Source organism: Mobula birostris, chromosome 6, assembly GCF_030028105.1.
Source record: "Mobula birostris isolate sMobBir1 chromosome 6, sMobBir1.hap1, whole genome shotgun sequence".
Lineage (NCBI taxonomy): Eukaryota > Metazoa > Chordata > Chondrichthyes > Myliobatiformes > Myliobatidae > Mobula > Mobula birostris.
This window is the reverse complement of record NC_092375.1, coordinates 177,614,861-177,640,033: the sequence shown is the minus strand read 5'-3', so window position 1 is coordinate 177,640,033 and position 25,173 is coordinate 177,614,861. Positions and strand designations below refer to the sequence as shown.

Genomic DNA, 25,173 nt, shown 5'->3' with positions numbered 1-25,173 from the left:
GTGCTTCAGTTTCTCCAGTGGAACTTACAACCTTCTGACTGGTTGTACAGTACAATCAGAAGGTAGTGAGTGTAATGTAATGGTTGAGGGGTAACAACTGTTCCTGAACTATGTAGATGAGCTCCTTGGTCTTGCTGATATTGAGTAAGAGGTTGGTGTTGTGGTACCACTCAGCCAGATTTTCAGTCTCCCTCCTATATGCTGATTTGTCAACACCTATGACAGTGGTGTCATCAACAAACTTAAATATGGCACTGGAGCTGTGCTTAGCCACACAGTCGTAAGTGTAAAGCGAGTAGAGCAGGTAGCTAAGCACACAGCCTCGCAGTGCACCTACGCTGAAGGAGTTTGTGGAGATAATGTTGGCAATCCGAACTGACCGGGGACTGCAGGTGACGATCTAATTGTACAAGGTGATTTTAATGTTTAAAAATGTCTCCTCTGTATAATGTTAAAACACTCACTGTTGTCTAATGTGAATTACGAGGAACATAAGAAGCACTGTGCAATCTCATCCTAATTCTCCTATTCTTAACTGTTAAGTATTTTCCTTGCAATTATGTTTCCCAAGGAATTAATCTGCTTAATTCTTCAAATCCTGCCCATTTAAGAAACTGTCCATGTAGAGGCATTGATCATGTGGATAGTCAGAGGCTTTTTCCTAGGTCTGAAATGGCTAACACGAGAGGGCATAGTTTTAACGTGCTTGGAAGTAGGTACAGAGGAGATGTCAGGGGTAAGTGTTTTTTTTACACAATGGTGAGTATGTGGAATGGGCTGCTGGTGACAGTGGTGGAGGCGGAAACGATAGGGTCTTTTAAGAGACTCCTGGATAGGTACATAGAGCTTAGAAAAATAGAGGGCTATTGGTAGCCCTAGGTAATTTCTAAAGTAAGTACATGTTCAGCACAGCATTGTGGGCCAAAGGGCCTGTATTGTGCTGTAGGTTTTCTATGTTTCTTGAATGCCACAGAGGTGGAGGCAGTGGTACACATTTTAAGAACATAAGGTTCCAATATTAAGCACATGTCCCCCTTTTTTTTTAAAAAAACAGTCTGAGTTTCTCTGACCAAGTTCAGCTCAGCCAGTTTTCACTCTGAGCATTGTTAATGGTTAGTTTTTCAAAGTGTTCCACATTTGTTCAATTATACAGTAATTGGGTGTACCTTGAAAATGGGAAACAGCAAAAGTGCAGAATGAAAAAATGTTACTCTAGATCAGGGGTTCCCAACCAGGGGTCCATGGAGCCCTCGGTTAATGGTAGGAGTCAGTGGCATAAAATAGGATGGGAACCCCTGCCCCAGATCACAAACATACAATGCTGGAAACTCTCAACAGATCAGGTACATAAGCGGGAAGAATAGAGCTAATTTTTCAGGTCAAGCATCCTTCCACAGATCTGTGACAGTGAGAAAAGATGTGTTTTAAGTTGCACAGATGGGAAAATACATTTTTAGAGGCATTTATAAATAAAAATCACAGAAAAATGCAGCCATATCAGTGGAGTTAAAATAGGACTTAGCTGCACTTGTTAAATTCAATAGAGCCCCAAAGGCTGCAAAGTGCTTAAAAGATGAGGTACAGCTCATCAAACTCATAATGGGCTATGTTCGGGGTCAAAATTAGTGAGGTCCGACAGGGAGCAGGACAGAGATTTAAAGTGACAAACAACTGAAAGCTGAAGTAGCCCTTGTGGGACACAGAACTGACTCAAAATATCGACTGCTCATTTCCCTCCACTGATGCTGCCTGGCTTGCTGAGTTCTTCCAGTACTTTGTATGTAGCTTCCCATTTTCCTGGTTCCGATGATGAATCCCTCTCCTGATATTTCAACACAAACATGAGGAAATCTGCAGATGCTGGAATTTCAAGCACCACACATAAAAGTTGCTGGTGAATGCAGAAGGCCAGGCAGCATCTCTAGGAAGAGGTACAGTCGACATTTCGGGCCGAGACCCTTCATCAGGACTAACTCCCTGACCATACACTCATTTGGGGGGCGGGGGGCATCTGGCCAGTAAATGCACCTATGTTATTGACTACAGTTCTGCTTTCAGTGCTATAATTCCAAGCAAACTGATTACCAATCTCTGGACTCTGGGAGTCAACACCTCCCTCTACAACTGGATCCTTGATTTCCTGAACAACAGACTGTAGTTAGTAGGTATAGGCAGCAACACTATCGTCATCATTATTATATACACTGGCATTCCATAAGGTTGCATCCTCAACCCCCTACTCTACTCTATTCCCTGTACATTCACAACTGTGGCCAGATTGACCTCTACCTCTGTGTACAAGATTCCACATAAGTAAATTCCATAGAGGGCCATGACATGTCAGAATGATAACTTTTCCCTCAATGTCAGCAAATCAAAAGAGCTGGTCATTGACTTTAGGAATGGGTGTGATGCATGTTCTTGTCCACTTCAATGATGTTGGGGTTGAGAGCTTCAAGTTCCTAGGAGTGAACCTCGCCAACAGCCTGTCCTGGGCCAGCGACCCCATGGCCCAGAAAGATCACCCACATCTCTACTTCCTCAGAAGACTGAAGAAATTTGGCATGACCCTGTCGACCCTTACCAATTTTTATTGATGAGCCATATCTAGATGCACAACAGCATGGTATGTCAACTGCACTGCCTGTGACCACAAGAACCTGCAGAGAGATGTGCACATAGCACATCACCGAAGCCAGCCTCTTTTCTATGGACTCTGTTTATAATTCCCACTGCCTCAGCAAAGCAGCCATCATAACTAAACCCACACTCACCACAGACATCCTCCCTCCTCCCCTCCTCCCCTCGTCCATCAGGCAGAAGATACAAAAGCCTAAAAGCACTCACCACCAGGCTCAAGGGCAGCTCCTACCCTGCTGTAATAAAACTACTATTAAAACTACTATATGGTTCCCCGGTATGATAAAATGGACCCTTGACCTCATAATCCACCTTGTTATGATCTTGTACCTTAGTTTATTTGCACTGGGTTTTCTCTGTGTCTGTTAACATTTCAACACTTAATGACATCAAGTCAAGAAGAGTGTATTTTAGAATACAATGCCAAACTTTGTGCCACATTCTGATAAGAGAACTCTTTCTACATTTCAATTAATGCTAGCATTTTGGATTATGACCAACCCTACAAAAAGGTCAATATTTCTCATTCCATTTAGAAAATTTGCTGCTAAAAATGCAATGCCCTCCAGGTCATTTGTATCCTGATCGGAAAAAACAAAATGAGAAAATTCTTTCTTTTCACATTGTGGTAATGTCAGAAGTGTAATTATAGCTGGATTTCAGATGTAGCTTAGAAAAAACTACAACAAAAATACAGCAAATTTCACCAAGAATGTGTTTTCAATAAAGTAGATTCAGTTCCATATATTATATTTTGCCTGTATTTAACATACAGATATATAAAATGATGAGGTGTAAATGCAAGCAGGCCCTTTCCACTGAGGTCACAGGTTAAGGGTGAAAGGTGAAAAGTTTAAGGGGAACATGAGGGACAACACTCAGAGGGTTGTGAGAGTGTGGAATGCGCTGCCAACACAAGGGGTGCATGCAAGCTTGATTTCAACGTTTAAGTGAAGTTTGGATAGGGTACATGGATGGTTCAGGGTATGGAGGGATGTGGGAATAGGCAGTTTAAATGGTTTCAGCATGGACTAGATGGACTGAAGGGCCTGTTTCTGTGCTGTACTTTTCTATGACATAAACCTTTATGTTATTATGTTGTGTAAATTTTACTTGTACAATAGAAAGAAAAAATATATTACATATACAATCGGAGATTATTTATTGAAAGATCTCCATCCTCCCACAAGGAAGGGTCGCTAAGCTATTTTAATGGCTTCCAGGGAACCAAGTGAACACATGAGATGACTTCTACCACCACAGACAGCACAGTGATCTCGTTCTTATAACCCACTCCCCCACCCCAGAACTGGTGTTAAAAATGCATTTAGAATTTATCTCCAAATGCTCAAAAACAAAATCCAGGGGATTTTGTGGGGGTGATGTAGTGAAGTGAAAGACACAACCTGTGAAGAAATGTCTACTTTTTCTTTCTAGATTCTGCACACCTCAGAAACAAGCAAAACAGGACAAAGTTGGGAAGAACACAAGTTTACACAGCTCTGTAGCAATAACACCCAAAAGCAGAGACAATCTGTCAATGACTTGAAATATACTGTAGTCAAATTGGGACAGCAGTATTTCATAATTAAATGTGTAATCAGTAGTATTTCAACACTCTAAAACCATTTCAAATACCAATGGATCATGATTTTGGATAGAGTTCAACCAACTTTCAAACGAATTGCTGAGAGAGAATAAAAAGAGAATGAAAGAGGTAGAGACTGACAGAGACTATCCAAATATTTATTTTTTCATATGATTAGTTTGAACAGCTGCTGAAGGTGATCTAAGTTTTAATTAACTGTTGATGAGTGACAAATATTCATTTAATGTGAGGCCTTTTCTTTGCATTAACTATTTGCAATTCACATCATTTTACGCTCCTCAGATTTTTTTCCAAGCAAATGTCTTTCCAGTGCTTTATTTTAGTTAAATAATTTTTGGTAGACCAGATTTCATGACTGAATGATAAAGTCTGGGCATTTTAAAGAGAACTCATTATAAGTGCACTCATGTCCAGATCTACAAGCTGCTCTTCCATTGCTCTCAACAATGCAAAATAAAAAGTGATCATGCAAACTTTGCCAGTCTGTGTCTCCTGGAACACAACCCATTGCTCAAATCTTCTCCTCAGAATCCCTGCCACCTGCACTCACCCAGTGCAGAAAGAGAAAGCTAAGATCACTTGCCCCTGCTCCTGGGTGTTGGGCATTGTGGACACAGCAGAGTCTGTGGAGAAGGTTCAGAAAGAAAGAGCTTTGGGCTGGAGAGAGAACAAGCACTCTGAACATATTATACTTAATAGAAACATAGAAAATAGGTGCAGGAGTAGGCCATTCGGCCCTTCGAGCCTGCACCGCCATTTATTATGATCATGGCTGATCATCCAACTCAGAACCCCGCCCCAGCCTTCCCTCCATACCCCCTGATACCCGTAGCCACAAGGGCCATATCTAACTCCCTCTTAAATATAGCCAATGAACTGGCCTCAACTGTTTCCTGTGGCAGAGAATTCCACAGATTCACCACTCTCTGTGTGAAGAAGTTTTTCCTAATCTCGGTCCTAAAAGGCTTCCCCTCTATCCTCAAACTGTGACCCCTTGTTCTGGACTTCCCCAACATCGGGAACAATCTTCCTGCATCTAGCCTGTCCAATCCCTTTAGGATTTTATAAGTTTCAATCAGATCCCCCCTCAATCTTCTAAATTCCAATGAGTACAAGCCCAGTTCATCCAGTCTTTCTTCATATGAAAGTCCTGCCATCCCAGGAATCAATCTGGTGAACCTTCTTTGTACTCCCTCTATGGCAAGGATGTCTTTCCTCAGATTAGGGGACCAAAACTGCACACAATACTCCAGGTGTGGTCTCACCAAGGCCTTGTACAACTGCAGTAGTACCTCCCTGCTCCTGTGCTCGAATCCTCTCGCTATAAATGCCAGCATACCATTCGCCTTTTTCACCGCCTGCTGTATCTGCATGCCCACTTTCAATGACTGGTGTATAATGACACCCAGGTCTCGTTGCACCTCCCCTTTTCCTAATCGGCCACCATTCAGATAATAATCTGTTTTCCTATTTTTGCCACCAAAGTGGATAACTTCACATTTATCCACATTAAATTGCATCTGCCATGAATTTGCCCACTCACCCAACCTATCCAAGTCACTCTGCATCCTCTTAGCATCCTCCTCACAGCTAACACTGCCACCCAGCTTCGTGTCATCCGCAAACTTGGAGATGCTGCATTTAATTCCCTCATCCAAGTCATTCATATATATTGTAAACAACTGAGGTCCCAGCACTGAGCCTTGCGGTACCCCACTAGTCACCGCCTGCCATTCTGAAAAGGTCCCGTTTATTCCCACTCTTTGCTTCCTGTCTGCTAACCAATTCTCCAACCACATCAATACCTTACCCCCAATACCGTGTGCTTTAAGTTTGCACACTAATCTCCTGTGTGGGACCTTGTCAAAAGCCTTTTGAAAATCCAAATATACCACATCCACTGGTTCTCCCCTATCCACTCTACTAGTTACATCCTCAAAAAATTCTATGAGATTCGTCAGACATGATTTTCCTTTCACAAATCCATGCTGACTTTGTCCGATGATTTCACCGCTTTCCAAATGTGCTGTTATCACATCTTTGATAACTGACTTCAGCAGTTTCCCCACCACCGACGTTAGGCTAACCGGTCTATAATTCCCCGGTTTCTCTCTCCCTCCTTTTTTAAAAAGTGGGGTTACATTAGCCAATCCTCAGGAACTAGTCCAGAATCTAACGAGTTTTGAAAAATTATCACTAATGCATCCACTATTTCTTGGGCTACTTCCTTAAGCAATCTAGGATGCAGACCATCTGGCCCTGGGGATTTATCTGCCTTCAATCCCTTCAATTTACCTAACACCACTTCCCTACTAACATGTATTTCGCTCAGTTCCTCCATCTCACTGGACCCTCTGTCCCCTACTATTTCTGGAAGCTTATTTATGTCCTCCTTAGTGAAGACAGAACCAAAGTAATTATTCAATTGGTCTGCCATGTCCTTGCTCCCCATAATCAATTCACCTGTTTTTGTCTGTAGGGGACCTGCATTTGTCTTTATACCGTCTTTTCCTTTTTACATATCTATAAAAGCTTTTACAGTCAGTTTTTATGTTCCCTGTCAGTTTTCTCTCATAATCTTTTTTCCCCTTCCTAATTAAGCCCTTTGTCCTCCTCTGCTGAACTCTGAATTTCTCCCAGTCCTCAGGTGAGCCACTTTCTCTGGCTAATTTGTATGCTTCTTCTTTGGAATTGATACTATCCCTAATTTCTCTTGTCAGCCACGGGTGCACTACCTTCCTTGATTTATTCTTTTGCCAAACTGGGATGAACAATTGTTGTAGTTCATCCATGCAACCTTTAAATGCTTGCCATTGCATATCCACCGTCAATCCTTTAAGTGTCATTTGCCAGTCTATCTTAGCTAATTCACGTCTCATACCTTCAAAGTTACCCCTCTTTAAGTTCAGAACCTTTGTTTCTGAATTAACTATGTTACTCTCCATCTTAATGAAGAATTCCACCATATTATGGTCACTCTTACCCAAGGGGCCTCCCACGACAAGATTGCTAATTAACCCTTCCTCATTGCTCAAAACCCAGTCCAGAATAGCCTGCTCTCTAGTTGGTTCCTCGACAGGTTGGTTCAAAAAACCATCTCGCATACATTCCAAGAAATCCTCTTCCTCAGCACCTTTACCAATTTGGTTCACCCAATCTACATGTAGATTGAAGTCACCCATTATAACTGCTGTTCCTTTATTGCACACATTTCTAATTTCCTGTTTAATACCATCTCTGACCTCACTACTACTGTTAGGTGGCCTGTACACAACTCCCACCAGCGTCTTCTGCCCCTTAGTGTTACGCAGCTCTACCCATATCGATTCCACATCTTCCCGGCCTATGTCCTTCCTTTCTATTGCGTTAATCTCTTCTTTAACCAGCAACGCCACCCCACCTCCCCTTCCTTCATGTCTATCCCTCCTGAATATTGAATATCCCTGAACATTGAGCTCCCATCCTTGGTCACCCTGGAGCCATGTCTCTGTGATCCCAACTATATCATAATCATTAATAACAATCTGCACTTTCAATTCATCCACCTTATTACTACTTGAACAGAAATGAAGAATGAAAATGGCACTGAAGATAAGAAGGGAAAACATAAATGAAGCTGATGTTCCCTTTGAATTACATCATTTGACCACCATGACTTTCACCCAGCAATAATTTATTTGTTTATTGAGACACAGCATGGAATAGGCCCCTCGTGCCATGCTGCCTAGCAACCCATGATTTAACCCTGGCCTAATCATGGGACAATTTACAATTACCAATAACCTACCAACTGGTGTGTCTTTGGACTATGGGAGGAAACCAGAGTACCCAGAGGAAACCCACACGGTCACAGGGAGAATGTACAATCTAAAGTCAGCAGCGGGAATTGAACCTGGGTCACTGGTACTGTAAAGCGTCGTGCTAACCACTATGCTACAGGGCCACCGTTAAGTCAGGATGGATACTTATCCAGAATGGTTACCACAGCAGCCACTGTACAAATATCAATCAATGCTCACCCCGCCAATGGGTGAGTACACGTTAACTGAGGGCAAAGATATAGCCTCTGTTTAAGCGTCTGACTTACCAGGCGCACAAGGTAAAACTGCTGCCCACTGGTGCAGCAGGCCGTTTGTCTGGGTGGTCACTCAGGAGGAGGCGAACGGTTTCCATTTTCATCCGCCCACAGGAGCCAATAGCTCTACTTTAAATTAAAATGAAATGCCTGCAGATGCAGGAAATCTGAACGTGCTGGACACATTTACGGCGTCAAGCAACACTTGTGGAAAGAGAAAGAGTTAACATGTCAGGTCATCAGAACTGAATGAAAATTCTGCAAATTGTAATATTAACCCTGTTTCAATTTTAGAACATAGAGCATAGAATAGTACAGCACAATACAGGCCCTTCGGCCCACAATGTTGTGCCGACCCTCAAACCCTGCCTGCTATATAAGCCCCCACCTTAAATTCCTCCATGTACCTGTCTAGCAGTCTCTTAAACTTCACTAGTGTATCTGCCTCCACCACTGACTCAGGCAGTGCATTCCAGCACCAACCACTCTCTGAGTAAAACTTTCCTCTAATATCCCCCTTGAACTTCCCACCCCTTACCTTAAAGCCAAGTCCTCTTGTACTGAGCAGTGGTGTCCTGGGGAAGAGGCGCTGGCTGTCCACTCTTTTCACAGTTGGCGGATGGCTGCATGTTTTTTTCAAGTATTGGCTGTACATGTAGAGTGGCTCATCTAATAGTAGAGCTCTTAAACCTGCACCTCAGAGCCAGCAAGTGCTGCAATGGATGCCAGTCCGCATAGAAGGATACAACAGAACCTGAACCTGATCTTAACACAGCATTGTAACACACCTGCTGGGACTATCGGGGCAACTTCATAACTGGCCGAAGTGGCACCAAATGATTTTCCAAAGAGTAAGATTTTTCATGGTATCTTTCGCAGATTAAGAAGATTAGGTGTTTAAATCAGTTCCTAGCACCTTAAACAACATGCTGGAAATTCTGCTTTCTGATATGTCTTGCTGGTGAGCATAAAACCTGGCAGATCTATCTATAGGATCTGTAACAGGCAGATCACATATAATCACAGCAAGTGTGGTATGCTACAAAAAGGAAGAAAAAGGACACCAAGGGGGTGATTTACCAGCAGACAGTGAGGGAGTTGTGTAGCCTCAGTCATAAGAAGTACTAAGCCTCAAGCTGCAGTGCCGCCTGTTTACAGCTACCCAGGAGAGAGGCATCAGAGTCGGTATGCTCCACGGGTAGCGGTGTGGATTGACATCCAAGCTGGAGTCGGTGTTGCCGCCAGTGTTCGCTCGACAAAAGACAAGCAAGTGTTTGATCGCAGATTGTTGCAACATTCATGGAATCAGGGTCTTGGTCTATATTTTTGTGACTGTATTTTGCTGATATCTTGTGTGTGCTACATGGGCCTTGTGCTGTGTGTGACTGTTGGTGTGGTGTTTTGTACCTTGACCTCAAAAACACGTTTGTTTGGCTGCTTTCATGGGCATTCTTGTATGGTTGAGTGACAATTAAACTTGAACTTGAAATTCATTTGCAGTTGCATGCCTTGATTTGGTGACGGTATCTGTCTTTCACTATTGTTACATCCAGTAGTTTTGACCCAATGACTTCATCGATGAACCTGAATGTCAGAGGAGTTCATTTGGAACCTTACTATATTCCACATATATCGCATGCAACTGGGGATGCATTTTTATTCCAAGTTTACTTCACAAATTGTATTTAAATAGCCAATGAAGCTCGGGGAGAGCGGGTTGGAGATACATCTCTGCCAAAAGAGATGTAAAGCGCTCCTTCCATCTGCTGGCCTGCAGGTCATCCTTAGGCAAGGTGTAGCACCTGCTTAGCCTCCCCATCAGGGTCACGTGAAGCTATGGGAGCAGGTAGCGGATGGTCGTATGAGCAGCTGGTGCACATCACAAGTCCTGGTTATGTAACCTCTGAAGCCAGGCAGACAATCTCTGACGATTGTGTGATTGCAGATTGTTGCAACATTCATAGAATCAGGGTCTTGGACTATGTTTTTGTGACTGTATTTTGCTGATACCTTATGTGTGCTTGCTATCTTATAATGGCTGGGGTCACCCATCTTGTAAAGACATTGCCCAGAAGAAGGCAATGGCAAACCACTTCTGTAGAAGAAAACGTTGTCAAGAACAATCATGGCCATGGGATGATGATCGCCTACATCATATGACACGTCATATAATAATGATGATGGTACACTGATGAGAAACAGACGAGTGCTGAGTACTGGTTCACAGACACCCTAGCATGCATCTAAAATCACCTCACCTAGCCTGGCTGATGGCCCCAAGTCGAAACATGATTGCTCTGGCTGTTCTGACCTGGAGACGCAGGATTAATGGCTCATTAAAAATAAACTGCTTATGATGTGCAATCAATACGTAGACAAGTGCACCCATGAAAACATACAAGGCCTCACATTGTCCAGTTGTATATCAGATGCCAGAGAAGCTGACCCAATCAACTTTCTCTGTAGAAACACACACGCAAAATGCTGGAGGAACTCAGCAGGTCAGGCAACATCTATGGAAATTAATAAGCAGTTGGTGTTTTGGGCAGAGACCCCTCTTCAGGACAAAGGAAGGGAGAAGTGAGGGGAAGGAGGCTAGTTAGAAGGGGATAGGTGAAGCCAGGTGGGTGAAACAGGTGAAGGGCTGGAGAGGAAGGAATCTGCTTGAGAGGAGAGTGTACCATAGGAGAAAGGGAAAGAGGGACCCAAGGGGAAGGTGATAGGCAGGTGCGGAGAGATAAAAGGCCAAAGTGGGGGATAGGAGAAGGGGGGAGGGGGGAGGGAATGTTGTTTTTATCCAGAAAAAATCTATTTTCATGCTATCAGGTTCAAGGCTACCCAGACAGAATACAAGGCATAATACAAGGATTATAAGGCATACAAGGTATAATTTTCACTTTACGTGGTTTTATTTTACCTCTGATAAAAAGAATGAAGGAAAACTTACCCCCTTTGTCCTGCTGTCAATTATCTGGGAAAGACCTAAAATTGTTGTCAGGGTGCTGCCCCCAAGAAGAAATACCCCTCCAGCAATCTTTTGAAATGCCATCTTGTTTTCTGAAATACAAAATCACAAGTATCACTCAAATTTGCAGGCATTTAAAAAATTTTATTTAAACTATGAATAAAAGACATCAGAGAATGTAACAAAATAAAAGTAGATTATACTGGAAACACCCAACAGATCAGGTAACTCCTGTGAGAAAAGAAACAGAGCTAACTTGTTCAGGAAAAGAAGCAAAAGGATTTTCATGAGATAATTGTCTGTATTTAAAATTATTCCACATAACATTACGGTATGAGTTGTGGACATCATTCACAATAAAATAACTAAATAATGGATATTTATTCATTATATGCTGTGTTGTATGATTTAGACAATCATGGAACCATGATAGTTCTTGGCAAATTTTTCTACAGAAATAGTTTGCTACTGCCTTCTTCTGGGCAGTGCCTTTACAAGATGAGTGACCCCAGCCATAATCAATACTCTTCAGAAATTGTCTGCCTGGTGTCAGTGGTTGCATAACCAGGACTTGTGATACGCACCAGCTACTCACAAGACCATCCCATGGCTTCACGTGACCCTGATCCATTGGGGGGGGGGGCGCGAAGAGTCTAAGCAGGTGCTACACCTTGCCCAAGGGTGATCTGCAGGCTAGTGGAGGGAAGGAGCGCCTTACACCTCTCTTGGTAGCGAGGTATCTCCACCCCGCCACCCAAAAATAATGGATGACTACCCATCTCTGTTAATAAGTGGAATTTAGGACGCCTTATATTATTGGAAATAACCAATACCAAAGAACCGTCCATGAGCACCAACTCCTTATAGCTCTTTAGACTATTTATCTATTGTTTTGTTGTGATTTATTTATTGCGCACGGTGCTGCTGCCACAAAACAAGACTCAGGACATACGTCAATGATAATAAATTGGATTCTGAATCTCAGGATACTCAAATATTTGTGGGTTTTGTTTAGCTTTTTCATACTGCAAGACACGTATGCACTCGCATACTGCTCTCTTCCCGAATGAGATGGATACCAACTTTTATTCAATCACTACCATTCACTCAAAAGGACATATTATTTTCAAGCAAATACAAATGTAAACAAGCTACTGCATCCTTGAGGATGCTGGAGGCCTCTGACACATGCAATAATACCATATGAAGCTTTCAAAAGGTCAGTCATACAAATATTAATGTATATTTATGCAATTTCATTGACATGATATTTCCAAAGTTGCATTTTAATGACAAGTGCACCAGCACTATATTTATGTTTAATGCAGATAATATATTATCTTCAAAGCACTTTTAGTGACAATAGATTCTTAAAGTGGAAACGCCAATGTCTTTGAATGGAAAGTCCTACAAAAGGTAGTGGGCTCAGCCCTGTACGTCACAAATGAAGCCCTCCCAGCCACTGAGCACATCTACATGAAACACTGTCATACAAAAGCAGCATCCATCATCAGAGATCCTCACCACTCAGGCAATGCTCTTTCCTCGCTGCTGCCATCAGGTAGAAGGTACAAGAGCTTCGGGACTCACACCACCAGGTTCAAGAACAGTTAGCACCCGTCACCCAGCTGGCTCTTGAACAGAAGGGGATAACTACATGCACTTGCCCCATCATTGAAATGTTCCCATAAAAAGTGAGATCATTGTAAGGACTCTTTATCTCGTGTCCTTTATTGCTATTTATTTATATTTGCATTTACACAGTTTGTTGTCTTCTGCACTTTGGTTTGTCTTTCATTGATCCTCTTATTGTTACTATTCTATAGATTTGCTGAATATGTCCACAGGAAAATGAACTTCAGGGTTGTATATGTAATGCCCTGGTTACAATTTCTACTGCTATGCTGAGAGGTATTTTTATTTCAGCAGTTTTCTGCAAACATAGTATATCCTGTTTGTAAACTTCAGCAACTAGTGTTTTGGCTTCAGATAAAGATAAGGAGCCATTTGCCCTGATAACCAATTGAGTTATGATAACTGAGTTAGCCAGTTAGTTCGAAGTTGTCTTCAAGGAAGTTTGAACTGTGGCTGCGCATTCGCACAGAATGTTGGTTTAGTGCGCAAGTAAAGCAATACTTGCTCCAGGAAAGAGCTCCAGACTACTCCAGGAACGAGCTCCAATGTTTATGTGCACATTTGGATTGGTTTAACTGTAATAGGCCCTTTTATTTTTCCTTTTTTTCTGTTAACTATTTGTTAAGGTTGGATTATTGGTGAATCTGTTTCCTTTGTAATTTTATGCCAGTATACAATCTGTTATTTTTCTGGCAAGCAAAAACTTTGCATGGGGCAGCATCTAGACAGCATTCTCTACTATTCCAGTCCCTTCCCAGAACATCCCAACTTTCCTGTTTGGTTGAAACCAAATCGTACTGACCCTAGAAGTGTGTTGCTTATCAAAGCTGGCCCTCTCCCCACTGAGTCACATGGCAGCTAGCAGAGTATCCAAGTCTGTATACCAGCCCCAGTGAGAGGGTTACAGAAAGGTATATTGATAAAAATAATTTACTTTTGAACTTTTTCTTTCAACTTTTTGAAAGCATAAGGTTAAAAACAAAATTCCTATTGGCATTCATCAGCATTTAAGTTCCAGCTCCAGTTCGAAAATATGAAGTAACTAAAGCAAATGCTAGAAACAAAATATATCCAACCACAAATACTGCACTAGCTTCTAATTCATTCATCACAAATTAAATTCCTTGTGCCTGCTGCCGAATCAATCTTCGGAAATTGCCGAATATTAACTAAAGCACATCCTTTTTATAGAATATTAATTACCCTGATTGTGAAAAATGTAGTATCATAATAACCCAACCCTAATTATCAGAAACAACGTCTGGACAAGGAGGGTGCTTTAGGAGCTGCAACTGAAAGCTTTATGCAATTTATTGGGGATGGAGAAAAAAGTTAGAAATATTAAAAAAAAGATTTTTTCTTTCAAATCAGAGGAGTTATGATTGAACATTAATAATAAACCCAATGCACTCTGCTGCTGGAAACTGAAATAATCATTAGTAATGTCCCAGTGTGTAGTCTTCCCTTCAAATTGTCTGACTCATTCCTAATTCCAGGATGCAGTACTTTGAGTGCTTGAACAGTGTCCCTAGAGTTAGGTCAATAAATAATACAGGATTAGAAAGACAAAAAAAAGTATATTGGTTGGATAGAAAGCAGAAAAGTGCAAATTGTGCTTATTGATGGCACAAAATCGTCATTATGGTCATGACCATATTGTGGAAAATGGCTTTACAGACACACTAAAGAGCAGAATACCGATCAAACAAAGTAGAAAGCTATTTATTTGTTCATTGATTTAAAGTCTCACTTATGTACATTTTCACTCACATCAACACACACACACCAGCGTATTGGACTTCATTTTACACCACTTCAATTGAAACGTCGACTCAGACCATGAGAGGCCTGCGTCGGGCATTTTCATACCTTACAAGGCGCAGATTGGAAGTCTACGTGGGGCGCCACTCCTCGCACAGACTAGAGCAATATGTGATTAAGTGCCTTGCTCAAGGGCACAAACCATGGGTTGCAAATGTCACAGCAAAGCAGTCAAGGACCCCCACCATCCAGGACATATTCCCTTCTCAATGCTGCCATCAGAAAGGTGGTACAGGAGTCTCAGAGTTCACACTACCAGGTTCAGGAGCAGTTATTACCTCCTCAACCATCAGGCTCTTGAACCAAAGGAGATAACCTCACTTGCCCTATTATTGAACTGGTCCCACAACCTGTGGACTCACTCTCAAGGACTCTTCATCTCATGTTCTCAATATTTATTGATTATCATTACTACTACTTTCTTTTGTATTTGCAGAGTTTGTTGTCTTTTGCAATGGCTGTCTACTCTTTTGCTGTGATCTTTCATTGATTTTATTTTGCTTATTGGATTTATTGAGTTTGCCTGCTAGAAAATGGATTTATTGAGTAAGCCCATAAATAAATGAATCTCAGGGTTGTTTATGGTGACATGCATGTCCTTTGATAATAAATTTACTTTGAATTTTGAATGTGAAAATGCATTGACTCATGTAAAACTGTTAATGTAGCTTGTCACAAAATAATTATTTGGTGTTATAAGTAATGCTGAACCAAAAATTCTACTCCCTTTCTGAATAAACCAATTCCCTTAATCTTGCTCCCCCCCCCACCACTAGACCCTCACCAAACATTAATGTCTATGTTCCTTCCAAGAACATTAACTACTTCTACTGCAGCAGTTGGCACCTTGACCTTAACTCTGCTTTTCCATTAGAGAAATTCTCATTTATCATTCCTGTACTCAGCTTTTCCATTTCGGGTTTACATCCTTCATTTTCTTTAATGTCCAATTTGTTATCAGATTTACACCACTGCCTGTGAAGGCATGAGATTAAAACTTGGGAGAAGGGGTAGTGGAAGTGAAAACATAGCACTGTGCAGGTTCACCTGAAGCTCTTCGAACAGAGGAGCAGACAGCAGATCTTCTGGTGATTTATTTACACAATTGCGTTTAATGGAATAAATGGAATGGGGATGTTCCTATGTGGTTCAAGGACCAGATTTAAAATGTAATGTAAAAGACACACGGGATGCGAGGATGGGTCATTTTCTGACGTTTACTACAATATCAATATTGGAAAAAGGGCCAATTATCACTTCAAAAGGGAATTGGATGGGGATGTGAGAGAAAAATGTGCAAAATTACTGGACCGAGAAAACAAGCAAGGGAATGTATGGAAAACACAACTGAATGGTCTCTTTCTGCATCTTGATAATTCCATGATTCCATGCTCAACATACCGTGTTCTAGATGAAATTCAGCTTCCATACCAGCCTTCACAGCTTTCTGACCCGATAATAACATTTCAATCATCCATGACTCTAATTCTATAGTTTTCACCCCAATTCCATAGTATTCTCAAATCCTTATCATATTCTGAATTATCTGTTCTCTTGATTCCAGCCATCAATGCACCATTTGGTTCTTCAGCAAGGTCAGAACATTCAAATATCTTACTCTCAGCAATTTGTTCCCCGTGTATCCACCTCTGCTTGATCACCCTTTAAAAACCTTTAGCCATTTTCTCTAGCAACACACAAAAACTGCTGGGGGAACTCAGCAGGTCGAGCAGCGTCTATGGAAAAGTCTGTGGAGGCCAAGTCATCGGGTATATTTAAGGCAGAGGTTGATAGATTCCTGATTAATCAGGGCATGAAATTGGGGGTGAGAAGGAAAATGGATCAGCCATGATGAAATTGAAGAGTAGACTCGATGGAACAAATGGCCTAATTCTGCTCCTATATAATGAAAAAAAAAGAAAAAATATCAGTTTCAGTCCAAGACCCTTCAATATGACATTTTCTTTAATGAAAGTGTCACTCCGATTGCTCAATGCCTTAAACGTTTCTCCTCTGAACAATAGTTTTCTCACCCCGCTTTTGAGCAGTCCCTATATTAAAGACGCAGAAGATGATTGTGTCAGTACTACAGACACTGCTTTCAAACAGAGTTCAAAACATTATTTTGCTAATAGCCTGTTTCACCCTCCCCCCACAGGCATGGTTTTCTACATTTTCCTAAATAGTTGGAGCAATAAGCGAATCCATCAAACATACTAAATTTCATTTTAGTAGTGACTAAACCTAACAAACTGTTACTACAAGCTACAAGACCCTTCGCATTTAATGACCAACTCGTCACTTTAACAGTAGATTATGCAACAATTACAGTAAATTCAAGTTATGGCACGAGGTCTCTGGTACATTATACCCCTTCCTTCTGTCCTGAAGAAGGGTCTTGGCCCAAAACACAGTCTATTCATTTCCATAGATGCTGCCCGATCTGCTGAGTTCCTTCTGTATTTTGCTTCTGTTGCTTTGGATTTCCACTTTCTCATTTTGATAATTAGATTACTTTGAAGATCAAAGTACATATATGTCACCATAAACAACCGAGATTCATTTTCTTGTGGGCATACTAATAACCATAACAGAATCAATGAAAAAACACCCAACTAGGGCATTCAACCAGAGTGCAGAAGACAACGAACTGTGCAAATACAAAAAGGAAGAAATAATAATAAAGAAATAAGCAATAAATATTGAAAACATGAGTCCTCAAAAATGAGTCCACTGGTTGTGGGAATATTTCAATGAAATGATTAACATTGTGTTATCTTTAGTAAAACAAGAGTGAGTATGTCAGAAATATGACAGAAAATGAGCTATTTATACATAACCTATACTAAAGTTAAATAGAAATTTCCCACTTCAACATCCAATTTGAATAATTTTTCTGTGACTATATAAATGTTCTATAATTTACTTGATGAAAAAGATTGTGTGGGTGGCAGATTGGTATTATTATAAATGAAATTAAAAATGCTTGGACAGTGGCAAAGTGTTTAAACAGACAAAAATACAGTGAATCGAGCTTATCAATGATAATAGCATTTGAAATTACACATAAAAATTTAATCTGCTTGGTGATTAACATCATATGGGAATTCCATAATTAAGGAAATTGGTATGCATAATTGGTTGTTTATTGTACTAAACCTGAAATTTCATGTAAATAAGTGTCAGGCAATAAGCATTGGCAAGTTTTTGAATTTAACTCACAGCAGAAAGGACTCAGTTACCTTTAAGAGAAACCAGTGCAGATAAGACACGCAAGAAGTTGGAAGCCTGCAGCCAAGTGCAGATTTCCAACATGTGCAGAATCTCGGGTTTATCAGGTGCTGGTAAGTTCACCTTCCAATGGAAGAAAAATATGAATTGTCGTTAACTGTATGTAAGAGGACAAAAGCTCAAGGTGTGTAGGTATTTGTAGAACCAGTGACCACTATTTCTGACCACTCAGGAACTCATACTCCTGTGCCACATTATTGGGGCCCCACCTCGAGTCCCAATCAAGAAGAAACAGAAATTCCAGCTGAGCCCGACTGCCAGTCAACTCAAACCTCTCCCATCCCCAGCATCACATCACAGTGTGTAGCACAAAGTCAAGTTTATTGTTATTTAACTATATACACACGTGCATGACCACATAATGTCTACGGAAACGAGGCATTATTCTGAACCAAAATGTAAAGCACAGTACACACATGACACACGATAACTTAAGAAGGGGAAGATAAAATCTACAGATGAATCACACATAAATAACAAACTAAAGTGCATTAACATTAAACATTGTAAAATACAGAACAGTGACACTTCAAAGGTGATGCAGCAGGAAGTTCAGAAGCCTAATGTCCTGAGGGAAGAAACTGGTCCCATCTTGTTTTTGTACATCGCAGTCTCCTGTCTGATGGTAGAAAATCCAAAGAGGATGCTTGCTGGATGGATGGATGGGTTCCTTAATAATACTAAAGGCCCTACATACACAGCACTCCTGATGGATGGTAGGGAGACCTGTGATCCCCTTAACTGTTCTCACAGTCCTTTGTAAGGACTTCTGGTCTGATGCTCGGCTGCTCCCACACCAGATGGAGACGTAAAGAAACTTAACTGGTGTTTGGAGGTGATCATGAAGCGGAAGTTACTCAAAACATTACCATCCTTGCTGCGAATCACAGAATCAATGCAATTCAGGCCACGGCCATGTTATGAACACCTGTCCTATGGATACCCCTACACTTGAATTCAGAAGCCCAACTTACATGCATACATTCTTATAACGACAAAACTACTTTCCTCTTTCTCCCCAATTTCAGCAATTGTTCTTGTACGCTTTTGACGGCATTCATTACAACGCTCTCGAGGTAGGGTCACCATGTTGAATGATCTTTGTGTATCTTCTAACTCTGAAAATTGGCTTATGGATATCTGTAAAAAGAGCCCGTTCCTTACTAATGGATGGCCTTTAACTACTTAACGAAGTAAGGACTCACGGTGTTGAGCCCTGCAGTTATTTTTATTCTTTGGCTTGCGCTCCCATCCGGGATTGCTGAATTTATCTTCTGAGTAGTACAGAGGAATTCCATTACAAGGATACGATTTGCGCAGCTCCTCAAGCGACTTAACACTTCAAGTGACAAGTACAAGCGGCACTGACAGGTTGAACAACTGATCAGTGAACAGTTCTTATTCTATTAAAATGTCAGCAAGCCAGAGTTACTCCACATGAAAAGGATCAACCTCACCAAGTTAAAGCCCGCCGAAAAACAAAATAGACATTGTTGTTAAAAGAACGCCTGAAACTTTAATTCCTATGTTCACTGCATGCTTGGTCTTGCTTAACTGTCTGAAGTAGCGGTAAGTAGTATTGTAACAATAATCCTATTACACTGGTGCTCACTCTCCTTCCCCACAGAGGTGCTTACCCACATACCAACACCTGCCAGTCATTCATACCCCATAGGTTTAGGAGCTGAGAAGCCAAGAGGACTTTTGTGTTGATGCTAAACTCTCAGTGTACACCAAATTCAAAAGCTTTATCTGTCAGCAGAACAACTCTAACCTGACAGTTGAATGAAGCTAGGCAAGACTCCTCCAGAGAGTCGCAGTCAGCTTTTCCCTCAGATGTCAGACTGAAATCTGACTTTAGTCCTGATGAAGGGTCTCCATCCGAGACGTCGACTGTTTATTCCCCTCCATGGATGCTGCCTGACCTGCTGCGTTCCTCCGGCATTTTGTGTGTATCACTCAGATAGAAATCATTTTGCATTGAAATAATATCTGTAAGGGAGGTGCACTGCTGCACAGTAACCAAAATGTCCCTGCAACCACAGCCTCTGTTACCGCGCAGCTGGAATTTTCTTTTATATACTGTATTATTAAAGTGCCGCGCAGTTTTCAGGCCATGTAAAAAGTTTTGCTCAGAGCAACAGTTGGTCCATGCAGCTGTAAAAACAAATGAGAGGGAATGTTGTCGGTAATGCAAACTGATGTAATAAAAGAACACCGAAAGTAAGTGGATTTTGGCTACAAAGTTTGATCATCATATCTGAGTTTCAGTAACAATCATGAAACACCCGAGGAAATTACTTTACTGAGATATGAAAATTTCTAATCATTACAAAATGGGGGAAGATTCTATTCACTTAATACTCAATTAAGATTCCATAAAGAACCACACCACCTGCAACATTCTCTCTTCACACAGGAAGGAGGTACAGAAGCCTGAAGGCACACACTCAGCAATTTAGGAACAGCTTCTTCACCTCTGCCCTCTGATTCCTAAATGGGCATTGAACCCATGAACACTACCTCACTACTTGCTTTTTATTTCTGTTATTTTGCACTAATTATTTTAACTTAACTATTTAATAGATATATATCGTCTTGCTGCCATAAGGTTAACAAATTTCATTACACCTGCATGGTGGTATTAAATCTGATTCTGACTCTGCCCTGTGATAGGACCTTGCTTAGGTTCATTTTTTTTTTAAAAAAAATACACCAGATGTACGTTCTCACCATGACCACAGAGGTTTCCTCCGGGAGCTCTGGTTTCCTCCCACAGTCCAGAGAGGTACTGGTTGGTAGGTTAATTGGTCATTGTAAATTGCCCCGTGATTAGTCGAGAGTTAATAATAAATAAATAAATGGGGATATTGCTGGGTAGAGTGGCTCAAAGGGCCTTGACCACCTGCATCTCAATTAATAAAAATAAATAATAGCTGTTTTCCCATTTGATTCATACATTAATCATTTTGAATTAAAAATGAAATATTTATATACAACATATAAGAGGACAATTTCCTTTCCCCTTTGATCAATGGAATAGCATCACCATTATGTGCTGTCTCATATGACGTAAATGATCTTTGACCATGATTGTTCTCGGCAAACTTTTCTACAGAAGTGGTTTGCATTCCTCTGGGAGGTATGTTTACAAAATGGTGATCCCAGCCATTATCAATACTCTTCAGTGATTGTCTGTCTGGCATCAGTGGCCACATAACCAGGAATTGTGATATACAGTGGCTGCTCATACAATCGTCCACCAGCTGCTCCCATGGCTTCGTGTGGCCCTGATCAGGGGCTAAGCAGGTGCTACACCTTGCCCAAGGGTGATCTGCAGGATGGTGGTGGGAAGGAATATCTTACAGCTCCTTTGGTAGAGACATATCTGTGCCCTGCCACCCAACAATGGAATATACAGATGGACACTGGACAACCAACTGACCAGCAGGTATCTCTGACTACAGTGCAAGCTCCACTTGTTTTCTACCCCTATATTCACATTCCATACAAATCTTTCAGATCAGAATATTAAAGAAAGCAGCTCTTATTCTCAATTCCCAGCCTGAGATAACACTAAGTAAAAGTTTTGTTTATTGGGAACCAAGAATGCATCAGCCAATGTTAATTGGGCATTAAGCTCAGCCCTGATGATCTATGTATACTGCATTTTAAGTAGTAGAGTACAGTATGTACTTGGGCACGTGGCCAAGTGGTTAAGGCGTTTGACTAGCAATCTGAAGGTTATTTATTTTTGGTGGACTACAATCTTTGTAATGGTAATACACGCAGAGCCCTACCAATGACCAGCAGTCCTAACAACCTTGATAGCTGGAAATATACTTTTTTTTTCTAATTCAGTTACTGGACATGGATGTTGCTGACAATGCCTTTACATATTCTCCACTGGTAATTGCTACTGAACTGAGGAGGCAGTTTCAAGCCAACTGCATTGTTGAGTGTGCAGCCACATACAGTTAGGATGGTGATATTGGCTGCCCTGAAGGATGCTAATAAACCAGACATTGCAGTGCACAAACTGTATCTGAGGTGTCTCGGCAATGAGCGTTGATAGTGATGATTCTAAATACTGTTGAACTTGTTCAGTGTTGCCAAACCTCTATCACTCAAACATGTGGAAAGTATTGCATCAAGTTCTGAGGAATGCAGCAGAACTTACCTCAGTAAGTGAGCCACTCTTTGCTGAATGCTCAATTAACTACAGTGGCAATGGGCCAAGTAACTGAAGTGGCATTTGAGGAAGACTTTCGGTCCAGTGACCATGATTCTACTAGTTTTAAAATATTTAAAGAAAAGCATAGAACAGGGCCACAGGTTTAAATCCTGAACTGGAGCAAGTCAAATTAGGCAGGATCTAGCTAGGGTGAACTGGATGACTCTAAATGAAGACAAAAGGAGGGCTTTTGTATGGACCATAATCAAGAGTCTGTAGAGCAGCATACTTCTGTTAGGAGTAAAGGAAGGCATGCCAAATTCGGGGAACCCAGATGATGGGAGATATCAAGGCTCCAGTGAGGAAAATGAAGGAAATGTATATCACATTTTGGCAGCTGGGTATGAATGAATTGCTCAACAAATAAAATGTTTCAGATCAGGCTTAAGAGGAAAATCAGGAGGGCAAAATGAAAGTATCAGATAAATTTGGTGGGTAAGGTTAAAAATTCTTCAGCTCTATGAATAGCGAAGGGATGACTAGGGAGAGAACATGTCATCCTAAAGACCATCAGGACTGCCTATGAGCGGAGCCACAGGAGATGGCTGATTTTTTAAATGTCTATTTCTCCTATGTTTCCAAAGAAGAATATTGTGGGTGCCAAAGAAATTAGGGTAATAGGTAGTGAATTCTTGGACCCTATGCTTATTATGAGGAAGGAGATGTTTGAAACCTTGAAGTGTATTAAGGCGGGCAAATACCCAAGGCTAGAACAAGTGCACCTTCAGACCTCGAGGGAGACCAGGGAAGAAATCACGGATGCTCTTGATGAGACACTTGTTTCGTCATTAACCACTGCCGAAGTTCTGAAGGAGGGAGGGTGGCTACTGTTGTTCAAGAATGCTATTCAAAAGGAGTTAGATGGCAGGAAGCAAAAGGTGATGGTTTGAAGGCTGATACTCCAACTGGAAGCCTGTGAATAGTGGGGAGCTCCAGGGATCAGTGTTAGTATTCATTTTTATGTAAATTATTTGGACATACGTGCATATGGTACAATTAGCAAGTTTGCTGATGACGCTAACTCAAACAGTCTTGTAAATAGTGAAGCAAGTTATAACAAATTGCAAAGAGATCTTGCTCAGCTAGAGCAAGGGTTCCCAACCTTCTTAATGCCATGAATCCCTACCATCAACTGAGGGGTCTGTGGACCCCAGACTGAGAACCTCTGAGTTAGAGAGATGGGTTAAGGAGTGGCAAATAGATTTCAACTTAGGTAAGTGTGAGGCAATGCATTTTGGACAGTCAAACCATGTCAGGATCTACAGAGTGAATGGCAGGGCACTGACAAGGGTTGTGGAATAGCTGGCCCCAGGAGTATTAGTGGACTATTCATTGAAAGCAGCCATGCAAGTTGACAGGGTGGTGAAAAACGTTCAAAGTACAGAGTAAATTAATTATCACAGTACTGGCGTTGGCACGTGGCCAAGTGGTTAAGGCGTCGGTCTCATGATCTGAAGGTCACTAGTTCGAGCCTCAGCTGAGGCAGCGTGTTGTGTCCTTGAGCAAGGCACTTAACCACACATTGCTCTGCAACGGCACCGGTGCCAAGCTGTATCGGCCCTAGTGCCCTTCCCTTGGACAACATCAGTGGCATAGAGAGGGGAAACTTGCAGCATGGGCAACTGCCGGTCTTCAATACAACCTTGCCCAGGCACAAATTCATGGTCTCACGAGACTAACGGATGCCTATATAATGTTACCATATACAAACTTGAGATTCATTTTCTGGCAAACGTTTACAGGAAAATTAAAAAAAATACAATAGAATTTATGAAAAACTATACATAAATAAAGACTGACAAACAACTAATGTGCAAAAGCAAGAGAGAGAACATGTCTTGATTTTTTTCGCCATCAAGTCATTAGATGTTTCCATAAAACTGAAGCTTCCAGAAGGGATAAGTGACTTAGACATTAGATCCCCAACAATATGAAATGTTGCAGTCAGTACTGAGCAGAATATTTGGGAACCTGTAATTCAACATTCCAAATCTGAATGTGACTTGTATTGATGCTACACAAATCCATTCAAAGATAGACTTTTAAAATTAAAATATTGAAGTCCAAAAAGGTCCACTCCAGTCCTATCAGATTCCTTCTTCTTCAGCCCTTTACCTTTTCCACCTATCACCTCCTAACGTCTCAGTTCAACCCCTCTTCACCCACTCACCTTCCTCCAACCCGGTCTCACCTATCACCTGCACTCCTTCCCCTCCCCCCACCTTCTTATTCTGGCTTCTTCTTCTTTACTTTCCAGTCCTGAAGAATCCCAGCCCAAAACATTGATCATTTATTCCCTCCCATTGATGCTGCCTGACCTGCAGAGTTCCTCCAGCATTTTGTATGTGTCAGTATCCCAAGAATAAGCTCACATGTAGGTTTGTCACCTTTCAGCATTAGGGGCAAAGTAAATTTTTGTAGTGAGAGATGTGATCAAGAAAGGTTTGATGAATAAATGTACAGGATCAAAAATCAATACATGTCCCTGTGAGCATGTGCACAGAACTTCACACATGCACTTTTCACCAGCACATCCCCTCTGCAATCAATTAGGTCACTAGCTAAATATAGCAGTAAAGAGATCTTGGATTGCTCTGAAGTAGCACCTTATCCTCCTCAATTCAGGATTTTTAAAAAAGTTCAAAAGTTCAAAGTATATTTATTAGCAAAATATATATACATTGAGTCATGGGTATGACTCTAAACTGCAACTGGTGATGAGGCTCTGATTGGGGACTTTCAGAGCTCTGGGGAAAGCGGAGCTACCCCTCAGTCATTCATTGCTCCCAGGGCCGCTCTGACCCGGAACGGTAGCACTTGCAAAGGTTCCTGCTCAGGATACGAGCGAAGGCCAACGACAGATCCGACAGGTTCAGTAACTGAACTTATGACGGAGAAGGCGG

The 25,173-nt window shown here is 41.4% G+C and overlaps 1 protein-coding gene across 3 annotated transcripts in view; it reads right to left on the bottom strand.

Annotated features, from left to right (window-relative positions):
• gpd2 (glycerol-3-phosphate dehydrogenase 2 (mitochondrial)) overlaps window positions 1-25,173 on the bottom strand; it is a 139,207-nt gene that overhangs the window by 106,934 nt on the left and 7,100 nt on the right. For all 3 annotated transcript variants that reach the window (XM_072261962.1, XM_072261965.1, XM_072261963.1), the window contains exon 2: window positions 11,272-11,381. In XM_072261962.1, coding sequence (XP_072118063.1) covers window positions 11,272-11,373 — 102 coding nt within the window. In that variant the 5' untranslated portion in view covers window positions 11,374-11,381. The remainder of the gene's footprint in view (window positions 1-11,271; window positions 11,382-25,173) is intronic.